The following is a 26,144-nucleotide window of genomic DNA, read 5'->3' as shown; positions in this document are numbered from 1 at the left end:
CCTCATCAAATGCCGAGGCGGAGTGGTAAGCCCGCCGCTTATAGATGGGGCAAACAGAGAGAGAGAGAGAGCTGACCTTTAAAGTCATCGGAGGTGCGAAATCTCAGAGTAGGTGTCAAACTCTCAGGGTCCAAACCGGCAACGAAGAGGTTCAAGGCGCAAATTAGACCGATATATGGGGCCGATATTGGCGTTTTAGTGTCCCATGATGGTCTATATGCTGTTTCAGAGGCTGACAAGAATACAATTCTGGCTGGAACGTTGAACACTTTACTGAATGATCATATTTAAAGCACTGGGAAAGAAGGTTTGAATAGCCTTCATTTCCTCCCTCCTCCCCCCCCCCGTCACAGTCGAGTATCTTTTTATCCGAGCACCAAGGTCGGGAAAGAGCAGAAAGGCCGTTCGCTGCATATAAACACTGCTGAAGAGGCAGCTGAAGTGTCCTTATAGCTCCATCCAGAATCCTGAATCCCTTATTTGGGCAAACGAACCCTGTGATTCGTCAATTGTAAACAGTTCCTCAAGGATAAGCAAACAAAACAAAAAAAACCCAAGAAAACAACCTTTTAGTAGTGGAACAAGGACTCATGTAGGAGCAGGTAGAACAGGGTAAATACAGCCTTATGTGTACAAACCTAACAAACCAGAGGATGACAAGTGACAGAATGTAAACCCACCATCCTCCATACAAGGTGTGTGTGTGTGTGTGTGTGTGTGTGAGTGGGTCAATATTGTCTTGAATGGGTCTGTTCTTTGTGGTTCAGTTAACGTTACCTAACCATAGTGGCTGATTTGTAGGGCTGTGCAAAAAAAAAAAAATCGATACAGCTGAGTATTGCAATATTTTTTTCCATGATACTGTATCGATTTTCCAGCCTCCTCGTATCGATACATTAAAAAAAATGTTTGAAACGGATTTAAAATGTCCTTAAATTTCCCTCAAATCCCTTTGATTTGAATAGTTTTGACTCAATTTGTCTGTTGAGTTATCAATATAATGTGATGAACATATTAGACTACCCAGGTGGTACACAGCAAGTTGTATTTTCAGCTCTATTTTTAAATTTTCAGTAAATTATGTAGAGTATCGCAATGTATCGTGATGCGTATCGTATCGTGAGGTCCTTGCCAATACCCAGCCTTACTGATTTGGCTTGATAAAGTTGGTTATAATCTTAGCTAATAAAGCATAACATTAGAATTCATGTTCTAATTCTATTGTGTTCTTAATTCCTTAGAACAATCATTTATATTTGCGTTTCATGTGTTCACGCCAGAGAAAAATCATTCCATTACACGATAAGGCCTTCCTCCATATAGGAATACTGCTTTTTTTTTTTTTTTTTTTTAAACTTGCAATCTTTATTAAATCCCAAAAGGGAACAAAGCAGCACAACTGCAGAGAAATCACCGCTTTCAGTTTCCTGTGGCTTTAGAGATAATGGATATCAGCTTCAATCAGTCAAAAACCCATATTGGTCAAACATTAATGGTAACTGCCATATTGCATTAACCTGTTGTATTCCTTTTTTTTTTTTTTTTAGACCAGTGCAGCCAGAAATGCTTGTTTACTGCAACAGCCTTTCTGAAAAATGACAAAATATAAACCTGTTATGGTTCGGTTTGTCATTTCATTGTTTAAGTCAGTGGTTCTCAACGTGGGGTCCGGGGACCACCAGGGGGCCTTGAGGGGGTTCCAGGGGGTCCACAGCAAACTGATGAATTGTTAAACTTCACCATTATTTCATTTAGAAGAAGTTAACACAATTAGAGAATGTAGAAGAATGACTGTTTTGATCATAGTTTCTCTGTTATCTCTCTACCTACAATACAGACAGTCATGAGATTCTGGACAAAATCATATCAAACAATAAAAATATTCTCAGATTTGGGTCTGAGAGATAACATCTCATCAAATGGGGGTCTGTGGCTCTAATGTGGACTAAATTAGGGTCCTTGATATGAAAAAGGTTGAGAATCACTGGTTTAAGTAATGTGTGTCTGCGTTCATTCTCTCTGCTCTTCCTCTCCATCTCTTCATATTGTTCATATGCAGTATTGAATTCCGATCCTGGTGCTCAACCCACATCCGGTTCATGAAAGCTTTGACATTTTTAATCCCTTTGTGAAATCTTGCAAAAACCACAAACTCCCGAGGGGATTCCACGTCACATTATCATATCTTTTGTCTTTCGAGACTCAACATCGGATTCTCTTCTCTTTCAGCAAAAGACCGGACAGGGGGGGGAATCAAAGCCGCTCCCCCCCGACCCGTGACCGCAGGGGGGGGGACTCAAAACCCGCTGATGGAAAACTCCCAATCTAGATGGCGATCCTCTCTGACGGTAACAGGTGTTTAAGCCCCCGGACGCTCGGCACCTGAGCTCGGTTATTGGCTCGTAAACCCTGTGCGACTCTGCCTTATCTGCCTCGGGCGAGCTTGTACCGCTCCAATAAATAGTTCATCACTTCAGTTGCTGTTGTATTCCAGCCATCTATTTCCCTGCCTTTTTACAACAGACCGGGTGACAGCACTGAAAAGCTCTACCTTTGCCCAAGGACACAGTGTGACAATAAGATTAGGGAGCCGTGCCCGGCGGCTAAGTGAGTCGAGTCTGTCGCATGACTTTGTGTGTGTGTGTGTGTGTGTGTTGGAGTGTGTGTATGTGTGTGTGTGTGTGTGTGTACCCCGTTGCCGCGGCAGCGTGTGATGCAAGTCTCCAGCTCGGTAAAAGAGGCATTCTGGCACCGGCGGTCTCTGCACACCTGTGGCAAACACAAACAGAATGATCACACACTGTGTATCGTACTACAGTTCACACACACACACACACACACACACACACACACACACACACGCAGACGTACAGTACATACACACACACACACACACGCTGATTCGAGTGGCCCTTTGCCAGTGCCCTTGGGCTTTGGAACAAGTTGCCAGCCTGAGGAGATTGGGCAAGCAGCATCAGTATCCTCTTTTAAATTACTTTGAAAATCACCACTTTTATAGACTTGCTTTTACAGTTTGTAATGATTTTTTTTATAGACTTGTTTATACCCTTACAGTACACTCCTTCTTTTAATGACCGTTTACATTTATGCTACAGTCATATTTTCTGTGCTGTAAAGAGCTTTGCAACTTTGTTTTGAACTGTGCAGAAACATCACTCATATTCTTGGCAGTAGTCGTAGTTATGTATTATTATCTGGATAAGTATTAGTATCAGTATTGGTATCAGGGATGTAGTGGAGGGTACATTTATATAAATATTTATGAGCTAAATTCAGTGTATACATCATAGTAAAGAGTATGATGGATGATGAAACTGATGGAAGTTATGTGAGGACAGGGTCTTTGGTAACACTTTACAATAAGGGTCACTAAGTTAAGGCTTAGTTAATGCTTAATAAGCATTAACTAACCCTTAATTAACAGTTAACTAATGTGTCTGGTAATCATTTACTAATGGTGTTCATGTTAACTAAGGTATTAATTTAAATAATGTATAAATTAATACCTTAGTTAACATGAACACCATTAGTAAATTACACATTAGTTAACTGTTAATTAAGGGTTAGTTAATCCTTATTAAGCATTAACTAACCCTTAACTTAGTGACCCTTATTGTAAAGTGTTACCAGGTCTTTTAAGGAAAAAAAAAAAACCTTTTCTGAAAAATATAATTGATTTGTGTTCATATCGGTGGTTCAAAATCAAATCAAGTCAAATGTTATTCATATGGCACCAACAATGTAAGCCACGGTGCTTTACCAACATGGTTAAAAACAGTTCAGGGACGTGAAAAAGAAAGGAAAAAAAACAACCAAATTCATAAAGGGACACGAGAACAGGAGCTGTAATATTTGAAAAGTATAAAAAGTACATCAGTACAGCATCACTGGTCGATATTAGCACTGATATTAGCATCAATATTTGCATTAGGAGTGTGTCTTTTGCTGCTGTTGTTGTTGCACTATTGGAAACAGAGGAATCCTCTTTTGTGTGGATGACTGTGTGATTAGGACCGGAGGCTTTGTGCTTATGTGTGCATTTATACATAAGAAGAGGCCGCTCAATACGGTGACTCAAGATTCATCATGCTGGATGGCAGACAATATTCTCTGCTGCCTATTTATAATATATTACTCATGCAGCAGTATTCAGCCCTTTCATTGTGCCTTGCACTATGCCGGAAATGGTATTCAAGTGACTGGGATGTGGTGCAGAGCAGGAGCAATACAGACAGCCGGAGAAATAAAATTCAGTGGTGGAATAGGGGGTGATTGCAGATATTTATGTGCGTGTGCGTGTGCATGTGTGTGTGTGTGTGTATTTTTCCATATATCTGTATTTCACATGCATAATTCAGCATATATACGGTGTGATTTCTGTGTATATGTGTGTGTGAGAGTCAGATATGGGGTTTACTCGAATAGCTGAATATTCCATTAATAATCAGAATAATAGCCCAATCAGAATCAAAATGCCCCACATAACCACCTGAAACAGAACAGACTTGCCCATTCCCAGTGGAATTCAGTTTGGCACGAAGTGGGCTGGTATAAAACCTTGATAATCGGTTCAATAGGTGAATATCAATGGCGACCAGCCATGGAAACACGCAAACGGACTACTTTCCTCGGTTGGAATGAATAACATTCTTCATTCAAAGCACAGAATAGAATGATGGAGAAGAGTGGAAAGCCTTGAAATCCTCCAAAGAATATGAATCTGGTATGCTGGAATTTAAGATTATATGACTACACATGTAAGAAAAAAAAAGTTTATATGCACTGGTGCATGTAAACATACATTAACAAATCACTTTATTTTAGGGTTTGACTGATGTGGGTTTATGGAGACCAATGATATGACCAATATTATCATTAAATTTGTCCAATTGTCTCCTGTGGCCTGTAATTGACACAAACGATTTTCCAATATAGAGTAGTATCTAATTCTAATTCTAATCTCTAATGAAGAGGTACTATATCACCATGTGTAGCCACTATCGTGCCTAGTGTGTAGTCACTTGCTGGGGAATCTTGTTTTTTTTGTTTTTGTTTTGCTGTCTTCAGACTGCCAGAATGTACGGTACCTGCGTCCCAACCTTTAACCTTTCACCTGACCCAACACTTTCATAAAGTGTGACCCAAAAACAAGTCTTAATGGCTCCTGCACCACGCTAAATACTGGAACAATAACACTGCTTTGTTATTTGCTTTTTTTTGGCATGAAAATTAGGCTTTTTAGCCTTTGTAGCTGAAATGTGTTGTCTGAGTGTGAGTCTTGACACTCCAGTGGGTGTGTGATTTAAATTCCATAACAGAGTACAGGTCAGAAAGTGAGTTTGAAAGCCAGAAATCTCAGCACCTGGGTAACTAATCGTTGAGTCATTGGTCTTAATTATGGAAGCCCATTTCCGCCAGTGTGATGATGAGTTAGTATCTCAAAATAATGACTTTGTATCTCAAAATAATGACTTTGTATCTCAAAATAATGAGAAATTTTAGTATCTCAAAGATACTAAGTCATTATTTTGAGAATGTTTCTCATTATTTTGAGATACTAACTCATTATTTTGAGATACTAACTTATTATTTTGAGATACTAACTTATTATTTTGAGATACTAACTCATTATTTTGAGATACTAACTTATTATTTTGAGAAACTAAGGCATTATTTTAAGATACTAACTCATTATTTTAAGATACTAACTCATTATTTTGAGATACTAACTCATTATTTTGAGAAAGTTTCTCATTATTTTGAGATACTAACTCATTATTTTGAGAAAGTTTCTCATTATTTTGAGATACTAACTCATTATTTTGAGAAAGTTTCTCATTATAATGACTTACAGGACCGTTTGTTTCATCACACTGGCGGAAATGGGCTTCCATAATTAATCAATGATGCTATAAACCCCCTGCAGATATGTTATGGTCACTTTGTGCTATGGGACAGTAAAAATCGTACTTATTTCCCTTCTATATGGGCAAACTCTACTTTATTTAGCCCGGACGCCCCACCTTGCCCTCTCCACACTTGGTGCCGGTCATGACCAGGCCGGGGTCGGGCAGGTCGCCCTGGCCGTCCTGGGTGCTGTACACGTAGGTGCCCCGGCACTTCACCTCGATGCCGTCCGTCTTGATGGTGGTGTCGATGGACACGGCGTTGGTGCCCTTGGGCTTCTTGGCGGCGCTGTGGCACTGGATCTTACCGCACTTGGCGTCGCTGGAGACGGATAAGACACAAACACACAAAGAAATGAAGGTGGAGGGATTCAAACCGGCGACCTTCTGGTGTCTCTTAGACAACACACACACACACACACACATCCATAGTGTATCATCAGTAAAACAAATGAACAAAAGAGGATTACAAAATGATGGACAGATAGCGGCTGTGTGACTTGGGCCTCGCAGACTAGTCGCATGTCTTAATAACATGCAGATAGCGCATTTACATATCCTCTAATCAGCTCTCTCAGTCACTGTGGCCAGAAAACACTCTAATGACTCCTATGGGACTCCGTAATGGATTTGGGCAGTGGCGTATCATACAAGGCAGCCGTCAACCACCTTAATCCGGAGCCTCATTTGCATAGCTAAGCCGCTAATTTGGCTCCATTAATTAGCTCTGGCACCGCGCCATAGAAACTGTCTCTCAGAGGCCTGTGTTGACAGTGTACAGAGGACCTGACTCTCTCTCTCTCTCTGTGTGTGTGTGTGTGTGTGTGTACAGTATGTATGTACGTGCCTTAGGAGTACTTAAGAGGAAACGCTAAGTTCAGCAGAAGTGTGTTTGCTAAGAGCACCGAAGAAAAGAACAGAAGTGTGGTTTACAGCGGTGACAACTGAACTTCTAGGCGAGAAATATGAAAGTAATGAACCGTGGTAGGGTCATCAATCGCAGCTCCAAATCAAAATCTAACTCAACTTCTTGCACTCCCTTACAAAAATTTCCTGTGGTACCTGAAAATGTTGCTGTGGTATTCCTGCAGTACTTCATTTTGGTACCACAGGACAAGCAAATTCTGTGGTACATTACCACAGGCTTTATGGTAAAGTACCATAGATTTACCACACACTGCATGTCCTATGGTAATGTACCACATTTTAATTGGCATTGGTACATTGGTATTTTCCCACATGGTCAATTCCAGCATTGGATGTGACATCTGGACTCAAACTGACTAATAAAACATCTTTGGGAATACTGATTAAGCATAAATGCAGCATTCACAGTATTTTAATAGAAACTCATAGGTGAGAGTGCATACATTTTAATCTAAGTGTCGCGGCAAAAGAAAAAAAAAACTGTATTATGACATGAAATGAAAAGGCTTTTCCGAGATATTTTCTGCAAACTCTGAATTTTTACATCTAAAAAGACTATCTACAGTATAAATCAGCGTTTGTTGTATATAAAAGTGATAATTCAATCCCATTAAACGTGTTACATTCCCCAAAAGTTCCCGTTTGTTTGTGGGAAATAGTAAAAATAAAGAAAACAGTGGTGTGTCCAAACTTTTATAGTCTTATTTATTCTCTTCCTGTGTGGTGGTGACACATTCAAAATGCATGCATGCAATGATGCTGTATTATTTCAGTCCCAATCGACACCCCCATTGCTCTTTCTTTAATGTTGCTTGGGATGTGTGGCTGCTCAAGGCAGTTAGCATAGCCCTCCTGTACAGTTAGATCAAGTCATTTTTGCAGACTCAGACGCCACAGTGCATTGCACACAGTAAATCAACCATTGTAAGTAGTTGTATTGTCACACAACTAATACAAGACATGTGTTGTTATGTATGTACAAGATGTGTCAGGATCAACAGGATCTCTCACCTCTTCTCACACTTCATGTAGTTGCCTTGTCCATCTTTGCCACAGTTCCCAAATGCGTTCCCCGCCGCGTTGACGTCTTCGAAGCAGGCGTCATGGGCTGGCCGGGCTCCTGTGACCACAGAGCATCATGTCAGACTGCTGTTGTTAACTTGGTGACTTCATCACTAGATTTAGCCACTTTTCAGACCCCCCCCCCCACCCCCCTCACCCCCGGCGACTTTATTTCTCAAAGGCTGTCAGCAACAAATCAACGTTTTCTGACCAAAAAGTAAAGATTCAATGCAGTCCTTTGCTGAACTGCTTAAAAGATATCAAAACTTGGATGGATTTAAACTTTCTCAGTCTTAATGAAAATAAGACTGAGATCGTTATGTTTGGACGACCTGACCTATTGGATGACTCTGTTGGTACTCTTGGCCCTTCAGCTTCTTTTGTTAAGAATCTTGGTGTGATTTTTGACAGCTCCTTCCAATCAGATAAGCAGATTAGTTCAGTTGTCAAAACTAGCTTTTTTCAGTTAAGACTTTTAGCCAAGGTAAAGGCCTATCTCTCTCTCCCAAGGATTTCGAGAGAGTTAGTCATGCTTTTATTACCTCTTGGATAGACTATTGTAATTCTTTGTATGTGGGTGTAGATCATTCGTCTCTTCGTCGTCTGCAGTTGGTACAAAATGCAGCCGCTCGTCTTCTAACTGGAAAAAGAAAGCGTGATCACACAACACCAGTATTGGCCTCCCTCCACTGGCCTTCTGTGCGTTTCAGGATTGATTTTAAGATTTTATTGCTTGTTTTTAAGGATTTAAATGGGCTGGCGCCACCTTATCTAGCAGAACTCTTGCATCATCATACTCCAATTAGAGCACTGAGGTCGACTAACCAGATGCTCTTGGATGTTCTGAGATCTCGGCACAAAAACAGAGGTGACCGAGCCTTTGTGGTGGCTGCCCCTAATCTCTGGAACAGCTTACCTCTTCATATAAGAACTGCTCAGACCCTAGAAACCTTTAAGTCGCTGCTTAAGACCCACCTCTTCTTGTAGGCTTTTAATTCGAGTCGAGCTTGACACCTTGACTTCATCTTCTATTGTTCCGCAATTCTTTTATTATTATTATGTTTATTGTTTTCTTTTATTCTTATGTGTTATTGACTTGACTTGACCATGGGAAACAATGTTCATGTGTTGACTCTCAAAGCATTTGGCAGCAAATTGGTACAGCTGATTTGCGCTACTTGCTTGTCTACCCAGAATGGTCTGATGTTCACAGTGCTTCCCATACATAGCATAGCCACTCCAGCCGCTAAGAGTGGATGTGTAGCAAATATATTAACATGCAGATTAGCATATGACGTCATCAACCACAAATCTCCCACAGCTGACGCCATCGTGGAGGTCCACTGGAGAACTGGCTGTTCACTAATAATGTCTAAACATGTAACAAGGATAGAAAAAGAGAGATTGTTGTGGTATCGTGTAAGTCAATACAGTAATACTCTAAGTAAAGGTGAATAGTGTGATAAGGTGTATTTGTTTCCAAATGTAGGTTACTGTGACAGTAAACTGTCTTGTCTTTAGCTCTAGTCTCTACTCCAAAACACTCTGAGTTGTAGCTAGCTAGCTTATGCTAGCTATGTTTGCTAGTTTGTAAATCAGATGTGTTTACAACAAGACAGTGTTGGTTAGCTGAGCAGATACTAGCTAACACTAGCTAGCTAACAAGCTAACATTATCTATAACACAAAATCGCTGAGATGTATCTGTGATAAAATATTCTGTTTCCAGTCAAAAACAGCACAAACATTAACCATGTCTATTCAATTCTGTTAAGATGGGCGTAAGAAGTCGTATGATTAGTAACACAATTAGCTGTTCTCAGCCACTGTTACCCAAGAGCTGAGGACCTCCAATATGGCTGCCAGAGGGCGTGTTACAGCACCTGAAAACTGAAAACCCTCTATGCAGCAGTTACCATGGTAACTATGAAGGGAAAACAACAGTGAAGCAAATCCTTTATGAGCCCCTCAACTACTGAAAACCGTTTCCTTCCTTCCACAGCTCTGAGCATCTGTGATAAATACCTGATTTCCTTACTAAAGCTGATGAGTGACTGCAAAAGCATTGTTCGTAGTGTCTGTGACAAATCCATACAAGACACCAAAATGGCGCGTACTGAAGGTCGGCGAGTCGCCTTTACCTAATGTATTGTGTTCCTGATCTGCACAAAGACGGTCTGCCAGGCTGGCGAACGCAACCTTCACTACGGCGAGGAAAATGAACGAGTTCATCTGGCAGTCTCCGCTCCTGTCTTCAGGCTTACTTTGTATTAATCAAGTCTGACCTATTGTAACTGTCAGGCGAAAAACCTTGAATCTGCATAATGGCAACTTTTTCAGCAACAAAGAAAAACAGCTTTTCTTTTAGCTTGATGCACATTTTCCGGTTTATTCAGTGTGTTCTGAAAAGGGTTTCATCAGCATGAAGGTCGTAGAATTTTCTCAACCCATAGAGGAACCATGTAGTCCTTCAGTTGAAGTTAAAGCATGAAGTTGGAGGTACGGGGTTTTCACACGACAACAGTGATATGCTAAATGGGGTTGAAGGTGTAGATCCCTATCAGGCACGTGTTATCGTTATGTAAATGCGGCTGATACGCATCAGTAACCGTGCCAATAGAGGCCAAGCGAGGAGATCCTTATCGTCAACTATGCTAATGTGGTTTAAAAGTGGGTATAGCTGGAGTTTCTAATGCCACCGTCCTTAGATGGTTGCGATAAACTCTGGAGTCTGAGCTAAACAACTGATTAGCAGTCAGCTTCCTGCTTGTGAAAGGACAGAGAGATGAAAGTGGCAAAATGGCGAGCTGGTTTCCGTACCGTAACCCCAGAGCTGCAGGCATTGCTGTTCGTGGGTGAGGCACATGCCGTTGTAGCAGTAGGCGACCCCGTACTGACAGGAGGAGCCGTCCAGCAGGTAGACGTTGGCGGGACAGTAAGGCGAGGCCCCGGTGCAGTACTCCGGCAGGTCGCACGCCCCCGCCGGACCGCGGCACATGGTGCCCGCCTGCTTCAGCTGGCACGGACAGGGGGAGGAAACCAAGGAGAACAGGGGGTGGGGGAGGTGGGGGAGGTGGGGGGGGGCAAGAAGATGCGTTTATCACCGATGGAGTGTAGAATAACACAAAATATCTCGAATAACTTTAGGGCCAAGTCTGATTTTGATGAAACTTGGAGGGATGAGGGATCTTGGCACTGTTTGCACCAAGACTGTAATTTGTTTGGCTGGCTGTGTTGTTTGTATGTTTTGTTTTGTTTTGTTTTGTTTTGTTTTGTTTTGTGTGCCATCTCAGGTGTCCTATTTGTTAGTTTTATTTGTAATTAGTGATTTCTCATCATATTTCTGCGTCATTTGTTGGTTGGTTTATTATCGATTGTGTGTTGAGTTCTGGTTTTTAATTTTTTGTATTGGCAATTGTATGGCTTTTATTTGTGATTGTTTTTGTATGTGTTTTATGTGGACCCCAGGAAGACCAGCTGGTTGCTATGGCACCAGCTAATGGGGATCCTTAATAAAATAAAATCAAAATTGGGTGCTAGAATGCAGGCGCTACAATTAAAGATCAAAACGTCTAACTTTGAAAGCCCATAACTTCTACACCACTGGTCTGTTTATGATGAAACTTGGAGGGATGATGCATCTTATTACTGATTGGCCCAAGGGTTACTTTCATTGTTTTTGGGGGACAACATGTTTATTATTTTACATGTGTATATTTATTTGTATTTTCATTTCAACTGACAAAACTAAGCAGTACAATAGAAAAAACGAGTGAAGAAAAGGAAAAAGTATTTTGAGTATGTACAGTACACTAGTTAAGTAGAAACGCATGGATGAAAGTATGAAAAAAATATGGATTACAGCAGTATTAGGATATGCAAAAATAACAGCAGTAGTAGCGGGTGAGAGGAAAAAAAAGAATGAAGACGTAAGATATGAGAATGCATCAAAACTCATGAAGCATCTGCCTCGGTGTAATAAGTTCTAATAATATTAATATAGATGCAATATATGACAAATGGGACAGAAGATGAGGATATGAAGAAAAACAATATGTGAAATTACAGCACGTGATCGGGCCGTATCTCTCCAAACATCGCATGAGTTATTGCGCGCCGCCTTTGTCTGTTATTTATTTTGCCTCGCGTGTCAGGTTAAAACAAACTGGATTCTCCATAATACCGTATATCAGAGAGGAACGTCAGGAATTTGCGGTTGAAACGGCGAGATGAAAAAAAAAACGCTCGTGTGATTTTGAAGATGACAAAATCTGTGATGGAAAGGCTGTGATGGTGATATATATTGATATCGACTCTGTAGATACAGTATGTCAAGACGCTGATTCAAAACGAACTAGATACGACAGACGCTGAAATACTATTGCAAACGGGTTTCCGCCCACGCCGCTCTGTCTGTGTGTGTGTGTGTGTGTGTGTGTGTGTGTGTGTGTGTGTGTGTGTGTGTGTCTTACTTTGCAGCCCTCACAGCAGACTCCATGGGCGCACTGTGCCTCCTCCTTCAAGGTGCAGTTGTTTGCATTGCAGCACTCATTGGTACATTCCTGTTAACAGTCACACACACACACACACACACACACACACATACACACACACACACACACACACACACACACATTATCGTTATCACACTAGCTCTTCCTTTGCCTAAGCTTGTACACGCACACACTCAATGCCAAGGCCATCGTTTGGGCAACCCAACCTCAACCTATACACTCATCTCACACACACACACACACACACACACACACACACACACACGCTACCCATCAGGCACTGCAGTTTCAGAGGTGGCGGCGGGGTGACAGAAGTCGCGACAGATGTCAGCGGGGAGGAAAATAAAAATAAAGAAAGAGAGAGAGAGAGAGAGAGAGAGAGAGAGACGTCTGTTCGCCGCCACTCTCGTGTCACACGACGAAGATGAAGACGACATCCGCCGTTGCCATGGCGCCCCCTCCGCCGAGACACAGTTGCACTCTAAACGAATGTGGGCGTCGAGGGATGAATAAAAAAAATAAATAAATAAATAAATAAAAAAAAAAAGCCAATTATACCGCCGGGAGAGAATGGAGCGGGGATTATGGGTGAAAACAACAACAAAAAAGATCAACTGACTCGTATGTTTCCCAGACCCACTTTCAATAAGAAACGGTGTTGTTAGATTTTCAAAATCACATAAGGAAATCGTAGATATAATTACATTTACCCTCAACAACTGATAGCTTGTCGACCTTCTCTTACACCCCCAAATCCATTGGTCTTATTAGTGATAAATACTGGAAGCTGCAGGGATTCCGAGTTCCTTTCCCTGCCTGAGAAAAAAAAAGTCGTATATGATTGCCGGAAATAAACACCCATATGTTTGTCGGGGAGGTGTATCCTACATTTGTCTGAGGCAAGTGTGTGTGTGGGGGGGGGGGAATCACAAGGTGAGACCATTAAGCGGCGTTCTGTTGCTCGTCTCATTTGCAATGCTAAGAACAGGTGGCTTGTCAGCAGCCTCGCGCCTGACTGTCAGCCACGCTCGGAGCGGGAGTCATAACAAACAGCTCCGCTCGCTGCTGTCAGCCACCAATTTGCTTTCCTCTGTTTTCAATTTGCACTGCCGCTTGAACCGGAGAAGGGGGGTGGGGGGGTGGGGGGGGGGTTTACTTAACCTTTTGGGTCGATCCGAGCGCGAGAGCCTCGTTCCCGGAGACGGGGAAACTTTTCGACGCTCTTTCGGGAATCTGTTGCACAACGCGACGCGGCGCGCATAAGCGATGAGGCCGGAGTGACGCGAGGTAAGTAAAAGAAGAAGAAGAAGAAGAAGAAGAGGAAGTGCCGTATTTTCCTCTCAGTAACAGCTGGAGGTGTGCCGAAAGCAACAGAGTGCTTTATTGAGAAGATGAGCCAATATGAGCACCGATCCAAGTGCAAGTGCTACTCAATTTACAGTCATTCATGCTTCCTAATATTGGCATGTTCTAAAACATTCAAAAAGTGCTTCAAAGTGCTTTGTTCATTCATCAAATTATGCATGGACTATAGTAGAGAAATCCGCAATCAAATAAAAAACAGGCTACGTAACATTGGCTGGAGGCTTTAACTTCTCTCTGTTACTTTTAGGAAGAAACAGCTTATTCAGAATAGGTTAACAGATAAAAACAGCTTATTCAGAATAGGTTAACAGATAAAAACAGCTTATTCAGAATAGATAAAAACAGCTTATTCAGAACAGTTCAACAGATTAAAAAGGTGGTAGGCCTAATAAAACAGAATGGCATATAGCCTGTATAGCCTTTTATACGTTTGCTCTGCCTATGAACTTCACAAACAGCAGCATTTCAGCATTTTCCATGTCAGGAGACATTTGTCCTCCCACCAGAAAAGTTTTATATTGCACCAAAGCACAGAGAGAACCTAACAACCTAAGAACCTATATCGAGAAGCTTCATTTACCAATCTAAGCACAAGTACCTGATCCAGATGCTACAGACAGTATCAGTAAAGCTCTAGTAACATAAGCTTAATTTGCATGGAAAGTGACTTGTGTTTACTGCGAAGGTTTTTTCCCTTACCTCGGGTTCCCCGCAATCGCACTCTTCCCCGTCCTCCACGAAGCCGTTGCCGCACCTCTTGCCCCCCACCAGGTCCTTCATGTTGGGCATGTTGTAGAGACACATGCCCCCTCCCTTCTGGAAGTAGCTGTCCAGGTCCCGCTTGCTGCAGCGGCTGAAGACCCGTGGGAACGGATGCCTGGGACAAGAAGAAGTACGGTAAGCACCTTTAGGTTCCAGCCAGTGAAATCGGCAAATTGTTGCTGTATACAGAATATGTTAAAGATGGGAATGAATAGAACATGGGAAGTATGAAAAAAAAATCTGAGGGGGCACGACAGCAACCCTACCCACTGAGCAATTTTACGTTGATTAGACGTTTAAAACACGTCTAAATGGCCCATAGCCGTCTAGGCTAAATTAAGTTTAAATGGGGTTGAAAAGTGAAAGTTTATTAGATGTCTATACATAGACAAAATTATCCTGGACTATATGAGAGCTAGACACAATGTTGAAATTACTTCTTGTGCTCAGATAATTATCTTGTAGGCTAGTCTACAGGACTTCTCTGGTGCATATTTTTGGTATTTACAGATGTTTATTCATTGTAATAATGTATTTACTGCTTGGTCTAAAATAGGTCTATACATAGCCGTAATGATCCTGGGCTATATGAGAGCTAAAGCATAGACGCAACGTTGAAATCACGTCTTTTGCTCAGTGGGTAGTTCCTTTCATCGTATAAAAAGGCAGCCACATTGACTCGGTGACTTTTTGTTTTTTCCGGGTGCTGATGAAACCGTCGTTCTCGTGTCAAGCTGTCAGCGTCAGTGTAACGCAGGCTGCTCCGCGGCTGGCGGCGGCGCCTGAGGCTCACCCGGTGGCGGCAGCCATCACGCAGCCGCCCTGCTCGGCGGTGGCCTCCACGCAGCAGCCCTCGTGGTCGTGGCTCATGCCGAAGTTGTGGCCGATCTCGTGGGCCATGGTGGCCGCCGCGCCGATGGGCAGGTCGGAGTGGTCCTGTGTGATGGGGGGGGGGGGAGGGGGGGGGATAGGGGAGGGAGAGGGAGCCGTCATTTAGTGGCTCAAAGACGAGAGCGAAACCGTACACAAACACAAACACACTTATGTTTGAATTACTGTACTTGTGAGGAAAAAGTGTTTGTGGGACAGATATTTCCTTGAACCCTACATCCAAGCCCTAACCCTAAGCTAACTTTAACCCGTACCCTAACCTAGTTCTAATCTTAAAGGAATAGTTCACCCAAAAATGAGAATTCTGTCATCATCTCCTCACCCTCATGCCAAATGAAACACAGGTGAAATTTGTTAGTCCATATAACACACAGGGAGGCTGCAGCACAACTTGGTAGCAGCCTTCTCCAAAAAAACTGAAGTGAATGGGGACCTGTTCTTTAGAGCAGTGATTCTCAACCTTTTTCATATCAAGGACCCCTAATTTAGTCCACATTAGGGCCACGGACCCCCATTTCTCTCTGACCCAAATCTGAGAATATTTGTATTGTTAGATATGATTTTGTCCAGAATTCCATGTCATTCTTCTACATTCTCTAATTGTGTTAACTTCTTGTAAATGAAATAGTGAAGTTTAACAATTCATCAATTTGCCTGGGGACCCCCTGGAACCCCACCAAGGACCCCTGGTGGTCCCCGGACCCCACGTTGAGAACCACTGCTTTAGAGTTCCAAAACAAAAACAGCCAAACAATCACACTGTGAATAGAAAGACCTATACACCATTATTTGTTGCAAATCAATCAGCTGTAGTTAAGATTTGCACTAAATGATGGTGTAAATATACTGTAGGTCTTTTTGGAACTCTGAAGAACTGGTCCCCACTGACTTCAGTTGTTTTGGAGAAGGCTGCTATGGAGTTGTGCTGCAGCCTCCCTGTGTGTTATATGGACAAACTTCACCTGTGTTTCAACTGGCATGAGGGGGAGGAGATGAGGACAGGATTTTCATTTTTGGGTGAACTATTCCTTTAATCCTAAACCCAAATCCTAACCCTAAACTAACCCTTTGAAGAAGTGAGGACCAGCCAAAAATGCCTTTACTCTGAAGGCCTACAACTCAAAACTGGTTATCACACGGATAGAAGAGCAAGGACACACACACACACACACACACACACACACACACACACATCAGCGACTGCATTCAGACGTAATTAGCCCTCTTTGATCCACTGAGCAAGAAACCTGTCATTCACTCTTAACTGTGCCTTTGAATTATGCATGGTGTATAGAACGGGGACACACACACACACACTACTGTACATGCCTTCTGAAATGCAAATGTACAATCTAGACCACCTGACGTGCCGTTTAAGTGCTCGGAGGTGGCTCCGTGCACCGAGGGCCAAACCGCGGAAAAAAAATAAGCCGCGTGTTGTTTTGAAGCGTGTGACTCCGGAGCTCGGTCGGCTACGGTACATTAGGATTCCACAGGCCGCCTCCGCCCAGGAGAGGACAGCTAATAGCCTATTAGGAGCTAATCAAGCTCGGGAAAAGCTATCGATCTCCCCCCCCCCCCTGCCCTCCGCCGCTCCGTCCATATGGAGCCACGCGAAACACACGTGGCTGCGGCGCGGTGTCGTCGAGTTGTCACGATGTTAAATTGAAATCTGGCACGGGGAAAGATTAGAATGTAAAAAAAAAATCCAGCTGTTTTATCGGCCTAAATCATGAAGACGGGGCCGAGACGGAGAAAAAAGAGCGTCCCGGCTTTACTAATTGAAACGCAGCAGATTTGCCCAGCAGGGTTCCTAGACATTTTCCACGGCGGAGTGAAATATAACGGCAATTTCAAAACTGGAGCTAAATGTGGAAATGAAAACAAAGCTGAATTTAATACTTTCACTATACTTATATTTAAACGCATTCAAGGCCTTAAATTAAGTAAAATAAGAACATTCATTCCCTATCTCCTAACTTTAACCCTGGCCTAAACCTAATCCTACTTCAGTAACACTTTACAATAAGGTTACATTAATTAAGGGTTAGTTAATGCTTAATAACCCTTAATTAACAGTTAACTAATGTGTCTGGTAATAATTTCCTAAGGGTGTTCATGTTAACTAAGGTATTAATTTATACATTATTTAACAGTTTATAAAGATGACTATTAAATAATGTATAAATGAATACCTTGGTTAACATGAACACCATTAGGAAATGATTACCAGACACATTAGTTAACTGTTAATTAAGGGTTAGTTAATGCATTAACTAACCCTTAATTAATGTACCCTTATTGTAAAGTGTTACCCCTAATTCTAATTTTAATCCTAAACCAAATCCTAATCCTAAAACTCCAGGTAGAAGTGAAGACCGGCAAAATGTCCTCACTTTGCATGATTTCACTTATCATTCTATCCTTGTGAGGACATCTGGTCCCCCGTAAGCACCGAAATACAAGAACACACACGCACACACACACACACACACACACACACACACACACAAATGTGCATGACACAATCAATAGAAAATGGATTCAAGCTGGGAGAAAAGATTGAGGGACAAAGGGAGAGAGTGTTTGTGAGTGAAAAGCAAACGGAGGAGGGGGGAGCGGAGAACGGAAACAAACTTTTTTCTTTTCTTTTTTTTTTTTTTTTTAGTTATTCCCTCTCCTCCCGAAGCCACGTACCACATTGATGCCTCCGGAGTTCTCCAGGCTGCACATCCCCTCCAGCGGCGCCATCCCGATGGTCGTCCCCTTGAAAATCACTCCGCTATCAGACAAACACACACACACACACACACACACACACACACACACACACACACGTGCACAACAAAAAAAATCACTTAACCTTAATCTCCTCCCTATCGACTCGTTGGCTCCGCGGTGGGGGGTGCGCACATCGATTGCAGATGCGGCGGTGGTGGCGGTGGCGGTGGCGGTCACGATAAGCCCGTCGGACCGCGGCGGGAAAGAGAGAGAGAGAGAGAGAGAGAGAGGGCCGTGCGAGGAACCTCAATCTAGCGGGCGGTCTCTTGGCGGTTGTCACTTAGCATCCAAAAACAAAATCAAACGCTGTCTGATGAATCAAAACAAAATAGGCCCCTCCGGTATCTGCAAAAAAACTAATTACGAAGCGTGCGGGGCGACCAATTGACTGTTTATGGATGCCGGTGTTGTGTATGAGTGTGTGTGTGTGTGTGTGTGTGTGTGTGTGTGTGTGTGTGTGTGTGCCGGCGCGCTGAGGTGTTCAGCCCCAATTACGCCTAACTGAGGCGAGATCTTTCGTTTAATAAAATCTCTGTTTCGCTAATCACATGTCAATTTCCTCACTAACGAAGTCTGAAATTATTTGGGGCTGCTCAGACCAAAGGTTGGGAGTGTTTATGTTATTAAGAGCCCATAATGAGGAGGCTCAGGTGACTGGGGAGGGAGGCTGGGGAGGGAATATCGCATTTCTTTTTCAGCTGCGGTAGAATAACGACTTGTGCGTTCACTTGTTTGGAGTCGGAGCCAAGAGTCGGCAGGTTTTTCTGCTCCAAACGAACACTTAGAGCCGGTGATTTCACCTCCTCCCGTCCGGTTTGAAGGTGAATATCGAATCCATGAATTCTTAGACCGGTGTCCTCGTGGGGAACGATCTTCCCGAGTTGGAGAGAGCAAACGAGAACGAGCGTCTTTACGGTTTGCGACGAGCGGTGAGTTTGTGTGTTTGACGTCGCAGTGAATCTTGGGGGTCTTCCTATTCGCTCTCATTGACGAAGCCACCGTCCGATGCGTCCTCAGTCGGGAATAAAAACAGTGAATCAGTGTTTTGCAAAGTTTACTATGTGTATGTTTAATTTTGCTTGGTGCCATCACTGAAGTTGAAGCGTATTTTCTACAAATTTGCCATATTTCATGGTCTAAATTCACACTTGAGCATACTAACGCACCAATACTTGTCTCAGATGTTTAGGGTACATGTATAAATGTCAGTTTGAGAGATATTTTGTGTTGCTAAAATGAATATAAATGAAGTTACAAGCAAAACCAGCAGCATAAGATTTTCGTTTTTTTAAATTCACATTTATATACATTTATGGATCGTGACAAAAAAAACTGCAGGATATTTTGCGGAGAACTTTTAACACAAAGTCCATAAGGGTGTTGTCTATGCAAAAACGCATTTAAAAAGTAGTGCCCAGGTGTGGGAACGAAAATCACTTTCTAGCCACTTTTTCTTAGTTCACCTTATGGCCTAAAAGTAATCTTCCAGGATCTGTATCCGTCCTCGCCGTTCTTTTTGTCTTGGAATCAGCCGTTAGATATTATGTCAAATGCGTCATTGAGGAACGCAAGAACGGATTAAGAAAGACCCTTAATCAGTGAAATTAGTTCTGTAGTGTGTGGTTGGAATGAAAACCGGCAGACTCTTGGGTCACGAAGTTCTCGGAACCCATCGTCTATCTGTTTATAGATTAGCTGAAATGTCGTCAAGACCTAAAACTAATTAATCGGACTGTAAACAATGACCGGAGCACGGAAGAGGAAGTCTTGGCCCAGATGTCCGCCGGCTACACCGGAAACCCCAAAATATTGTCCGTCGCCCCCAGAGTCTAATCGTCCTCAGACCGATAGACGATGGGTTCCGAGATTAGAGAAGGTTTTTTGACTGTGGTTTGTACTGGTCAGCTCCCAGTGTGAATGTGTGAAACTGTATGAATGTGAGGCAGTGGTGCTCAGTCAACTTGGCCCCTGGTATAAAAAGGTTAAAAAAAAAATGTGTGTGTGTGTGTGTGTGTGGCGGTCTCACGTGAGCAGCTGGGCGTTGTCGTGTTTCTTGCGGGACTTCAGCTTCTGCCTCCACTGGAGGAAGGACCAGAGGGTGGCGTTGGGCTCCTCCGTGACGATGCACTGATCCCTCTCCGTCCAAACCTCCAGACCGATCAGAGGCACACGGATGTTCAGAGCCCTGTAGAACTGAACACACATGTACACACACACACACACACTATAAGTTCCCATATCGTAGTCTGGTCACACAAGGCAATGTTTCTCAATGTTCCCTACCTACACAAGCTGTGAAGGGCCGGTGAAGGGCCACTTAGATTAAATCACAGTGCGGTTAAACAATCCCGGCGAGGCCCGATACCAGGCATTTGTTTACACTGTTGAACAGAATGTCATTTCCAATCACTTCAGTAATTTCCTCGGGCACGGTGAGGGCCGACGAGCCGGGAGGGGGCAAAGTAGATTAGTAATGGATGAAACAGAATATCAAGATATGGATACAAGACCTTATGTGACGGCGGCGATTTAGGGAGCCGGACTATGACACTATCTATTAGTTCAGACGCTATCTGGGTTGAGTATCTGGCTTACCTTATCCACGTAATTGGCAATTTCCATTATCCTCAGCTTGGTTTTCTGATAGTCCTTGTTTTGTCGTTTGTACTGGGTGACAGGGAAGATGGGAAAGTGTTAGTGGCGCGAATGGCAGTCAAGCCGGTCAAGAAAGATAAATAAAATGTAAAATGACAATCCTTTCAAAAGTTCCCTGCAGAGACGGATGAACCGTGGGAATAAATTAATAACCCGACAAGTCCCGCTTTGCCAGTCCGGCCCTACTCCATCACCATAATTACACCAATTACAGAAGGAGTGGACCGGACTCTAAAACCTCCTTATCGGTCACCATGTACTGTTACCATGGCATTAATGGACCAGACAGTAGCCAACCAGAACCCCCCCCCAGAAACGGACTTTTATGAAGACGTAGCATCTCATCCCCGGGGCTCAGTGTCTATTTAAAAGCTTCTCTACCATTAGAACGTACCTAAAAAACATTCCCTCATTAGCCAGACAAATCCCTCCTACTTGTCTCCACATCCTTTTGCCTCAGCATGGCTATTATGGCGGCCGCTCACCCGCTCACAGCACTCAGTATGAAAGAGCCCCATTAGCCCCGAATGAGATAATTGTCCAAGATGCGGGCTCTGTTTCCGTCCTTCTGCATCATTTTATGGCTGTTTGACGTCAATGGACAATGCTGCGCCAACTGGTGTGCCCATGCTGTGTGTGGGGGGGGGGGGTAGGTGGGTAATTACGGTAAGCTTACCAGTGTGCTGTCAGCCACAATGTAGAGCTCCATGTACTTGGTGGTGCCCCAGGCGTTCCTTTTTACCTGGGGATAAGACAAAGGGAAATTGTGGTTAATAGGACTGGCACCAGATCCCTCATTAATATGGATGTTCTTATTCTGATTCTTCTTATTATTGAGAGTTTCAGTGGAGAGTTTTAGTGTCTCATGATTGTCTAAATGCTGTTTCAAAGGCTTTTCCACCCCGGCAAGAAAACAATTACACGGGAAACACTAAATGATGATGAGTCAGTTTATAATGCAGAAGGATAATAGCGGCAGGGCAACAAGGGCAACTACCAGAGGGGACTGTGTCGTACAATACAGACGTAGCAAGTCTGGGAAAACAGTCTTCTCAGTCAGAGCCACCCACTACTGGAATAGTCTTCCTACTGAATTAAGAGAGAGCACTAATTACCTAACCTTTAAACATAAACTGAAGAGATGGCTTAAAAGCAAACCAAACTTGCAATCATGAGTAATCATACTACCTCATCTCTGGCATTGCCTTTACATACTCTCATTGTTTTTACATATATCTGTTACTTTTGTAATGTATTTATGTATTGTATTGTATTGTATTGTATTGTATTGTATTGTATTGTATTGTATTGTATTGTATTGTGTCTCTCTGACCCAAATCTGAGAATAATTTTATTGTTAGATATGATTTTGTCAAGAATTTCATGACTGTCTGTATTGTAGGTAGAAAGACAACAGTCAAACTATGATCAAAATAGTCATCTACATTTCTACATTCTCTAATTGTGTTAACTTCTTGTAAATTAAATAATGGTGAATTTTAACAATTCATCAATTTGCTGGGGACCCCCTGGAACCGCCTCAAGGACCCCTGCTTGGTCCCCGGACCCCACGTTGAGAACCACTGGATTAATGTGCACTGTCCCTGGTAAATAACTAAGATAAAATAAAATAAAATAAAAATACTTTTGTTTTGACATGAAAATGGCCAAATTTAATGATGCTGATTATCGGTACTGATATTGGTATCGGTATCTGCCTCGAAACTCCATATTAGCCAAAGTGGTTAATGTAATAGCCAGATCATGCAAACAGGGCAAAACCTTGCCACTATACGCAGTGAGAAAGGCACGCAAAGCGGCACATAAAGAGGTCAGAACCCCAATCAGAGCGAGAACCACGCAGCCGCCCGCGCCGAGCCGTTTGTTTACAAAGTTTTACGATTCCTTATATCTTTCCATCATTAAGTTTCCGCCTTGCTAATGCTTGATTACGGCCATTAGGGAAAGGCTCTGCTGTAATTAAAACTCATTGATTTACGCGCAGAGGGACCGCTGCCTTGGCTCGGTCTAGACTACGCACCGATACTGTGGATCGGCGGGGGATCCGTGGCGCTGTGAAGGCGGCCTGTGGAGCTGTGTAGCCTGCAGCGGCTCCACACACACACACACACACACACACACACACACATCTCATTGTTTACTTGCGAGGCAAATAGTGGCCCGAGCCTGGAGACTCAGTCTGGGGTCTGCTGCGGCTGGCATTTCTGCATAACAACCCAGGATTAATGGGTGGCAGTTGAGGGAATTGGGAGAGCCAAGAGGTATGGCGCAGGAGGGGAGGGAAGATAAAGAAAGAGGGGGGAAAGGATGATGTGCGGGCGGGAGAGCTGAGAGGGGCTTCGGTGAAAACGGTGAGAAAGAGCAAGACGCTTTAAAACGATTGAGAAATGGGGAAAATGATAAATGCGGGAATAAAAATGAGAAGAAAAGAGAGAGAGAGAGAGAGAGAGCGAAAACATTTCTCCTCGCCTCTTTGTCCCAGTCGAGACGGAGCGGGAGCCAGAAGGGCCCACCGAGGAGCCATTTTATCATCGGCGACCGCAGCTGAGCAAATTGGACTTTCTCCCCCCCCCCCCCCCCGCCTCCGTGGAGGGACACCGAAATAGACTCGTCGTCGAGGGGTAAACCGCCCCGGCTGAGCCCGGCCGAGGCCATAATTCTACCCGTTTCCAGGTGGCGCGGGAGTGATTTGGCGCTCGGGCGACTCGGAGAAATCCAATGTTGTGTTTTTTTTTTTGCATATGACAAAGATGACCGTTTCCCTCCGCAGACCCGATCGGTGATTCCATTCAGCATGTGTAATCATCCGAGCCGAACGAGAATTACGACTCGGAGGTAGAAATGAATCACGGAAGAGTCGGTATTCATTCAGCTCGTTACAAACGACACAAAGCTTTGCCCAGTCCCACTGACATGTCATGATAGCTAAATTGAGACTCTCATTCAACACCCGGAAGACGTCCGACTGGGCTCGCCGTGTAAATATGTCTTTGAGCTGAAGCTGACGGGGAGGCAAATGTACAATAGGGTGGAGAAAGTCTTTGCTGTTTGCTTTGCCGTGGGGAGAGTTTGGATTCTGGGATTCTTTATTTGCAGTAGTCATCCGGAGAGCCTGGAGACGGCACCGGGCTCGATGAGTGCCATTTACTTTTCCGACCCTTTTGCCGTTTTTGTTTGCGGAGCTTCGGGGAGAGGAGCGGCGATCTGCGAAATGTCAAAAAAAAACAAACAAACAAACGTCCGGAGCTGCTGTTTCGTCTGCTGTCACTTCTCGATCTGTCTTCTTCTGGTTTGTTCAGGAGATTTACTGGTCTAGGTTTTTGGAGGCTGATACCGATACCGAAGGTGAAACAGCATGTAGACCATCAAGGGATACTAAAACTCTCCATTGAAAGCCAGACTGAAGCTGTTTTAGGTGGGTTAGCAGGACTTTAAGGCAGGGTGAGGCAGGTTTCATTGCAGCTTTTACAGACTCTTGAATAAAATCCTCCCACAGCACACTGGAATGACTTCTCTGGTCAGACATATAAAACTAAAATTAACAATAAAAGCATATTGAGCATATTGATATGCTAGAGTTGGTGTCTGGGAGACTCACCCTTTGATGCAATGGTTTAAGGAGATCGGCGATGTGGCCGGGGTGTCCGGTCTGATGGCCGTGGCCGCAGCGTCCGCCTTTGATTGACAGCTCCTCGGTGCTCAACAGTGAATGGTGGAGAGGATCCAGGCCTCTGATTGGCTCCAGGTAGTAGGTGTCACTCGAGTTCAAGGATATCAGGCCCCTGAATGAGGAGGAAGGAGGAAAAGAAGTGATGTCGATGAGCTTGGGGAAGACATGAAGGCGAGTTAACTGAGAAATTTAAAAGGTTAAAAACAAACAAAGAGATTGACCAGCATGCATTTTGATTTTAACCAGTGGGGTTTGAAACGGTTCCATAAGTCCAAGGGTGTTAGAACGTTCTCAACCACATGGAGGAACCACGCGGTCCTGAAATAAAAACATGAAAATCACCTAAGGAGGAGTTACGAGCACAGTGCAAAAAGTAACGGGTCATCGTAAAAATCCCATCACAATCATTGTCTCACAACCTCTTTAATGAGATTTGTTATATTCTAGAAAATGAGACATAAAATAAAACATCTACATTGTACGCTCTGTCGTAGAACATCCATTAATATCTGCTCCGACTATTACAGCACGGGCCGCTCCCGTAATATTGATACCCAGAGGTTGTTTTAAATATGATCTGCAGGAGGAGACAAAGTTTAAGGCATACGGGACCTCAGAGCGTTGCCCTCTGAGCACGCTCACAGCAAACCCATGGTGATGAAGGCTTCTTGTCCTAGAAGACGCGGCGCTGTAAAAAGGCAATTTAGAAGCAAAGAGAGTCACTCGGCAACAGCTACTGTCTGGGGGGGGGCGATCCAAGCTGTCAGTGTGTGTGTGTGTGTGTGTGTGTGTGTGAGAGAGTGAGATTGAGGAAGCTAGAAGGCCTCTTGCTTCATACACACACACACACACACACACACACTTCCTTGTACTTCTATTCTTATGAGGACTACATTCACTCCCTATCCACTAGCCCTCAAATCCCTAACCTCTGACCTGTAACCCCGACCCTCCATTAGACCCCTCAGTACCTACAGTATAAGACATCCAGGTGACTTCCCTGACCTCTGACCTCGACCCTGAACCCTAACCTTAACCCTACAAGACCTCCAGCAATGACTACCAGGTAACTACCTTGACCTCTGACCTTAACCCTAACTCTAATCCTATTCTAGGGTTTCTTCAGTTCCTGTGCCCTTGCACTTATTGGTTTTCAAAGCTTTGTCCCCTAACTCAGTGATTCTCAACCTTTTTCATATTGAGGACCCCTAATTTAGTCCACATTAGAGCCACGGACCCCCATTTGATGAGATTTTGTCTCTCTGACCCAAATCTGAGAATATTTTTATTGTTAGATATGATTTTGTCCAGAATTCCATGACTATCTGTGTTGTAGGTAGAGAGATAACAGAGAAACTATGATCAAAACAGTCATTTTCCTACATTATCTAATTGTGTTAACCTCTTGTAAATTAAATAACCCCACGTTGAGAACCACTGCCCTAACTAATCCTAATTCTGATCTTAACCCTAAACCCAAATCCTAGTCCTAAACCCCTTGAATCCTAGTCCTAAGCCCCTTGAAAGAGTGAGGAATGATCTCACTCCACAAAAATGTCCTCACTCTGAA

At 43.4% G+C, this 26,144-nt stretch overlaps 1 protein-coding gene across 1 annotated transcript in view; it reads right to left on the bottom strand.

Moving 5' to 3' along the window:
• LOC139639634 (disintegrin and metalloproteinase domain-containing protein 19-like) overlaps positions 1 to 24,727 on the bottom strand; it is a gene marked incomplete at both ends in the record, with an annotated part of 28,571 nt that extends 3,844 nt beyond the window's left edge. The window contains 12 exons of the mRNA XM_071513772.1: positions 2,692 to 2,769; positions 6,045 to 6,249; positions 7,866 to 7,974; positions 10,736 to 10,931; positions 12,388 to 12,477; positions 14,494 to 14,671; positions 15,350 to 15,492; positions 18,145 to 18,229; positions 20,255 to 20,421; positions 20,824 to 20,895; positions 21,560 to 21,625; positions 24,503 to 24,727. Of these exons, the coding sequence (XP_071369873.1) occupies positions 2,692 to 2,769; positions 6,045 to 6,249; positions 7,866 to 7,974; positions 10,736 to 10,931; positions 12,388 to 12,477; positions 14,494 to 14,671; positions 15,350 to 15,492; positions 18,145 to 18,229; positions 20,255 to 20,421; positions 20,824 to 20,895; positions 21,560 to 21,625; positions 24,503 to 24,727 (1,614 nt within the window). The remainder of the gene's footprint in view (positions 1 to 2,691; positions 2,770 to 6,044; positions 6,250 to 7,865; positions 7,975 to 10,735; positions 10,932 to 12,387; positions 12,478 to 14,493; positions 14,672 to 15,349; positions 15,493 to 18,144; positions 18,230 to 20,254; positions 20,422 to 20,823; positions 20,896 to 21,559; positions 21,626 to 24,502) is intronic.
• Between the last annotated feature and the right edge of the window lie 1,417 nt (positions 24,728 to 26,144).

Source organism: Centroberyx affinis, unplaced genomic scaffold (genome assembly GCF_046629955.1).
Source record: "Centroberyx affinis isolate AG114_WGS23_722 - 3 ecotype Tasmania unplaced genomic scaffold, CSIRO-AGI_Caff_v1 ptg007513l_1, whole genome shotgun sequence".
In the NCBI taxonomy this organism is placed as follows: Eukaryota; Metazoa; Chordata; class Actinopteri; order Beryciformes; family Berycidae; genus Centroberyx; species Centroberyx affinis.
Note: the sequence above shows the minus strand (reverse complement) of the source record. Positions and strands in the feature narration are given on the sequence as shown.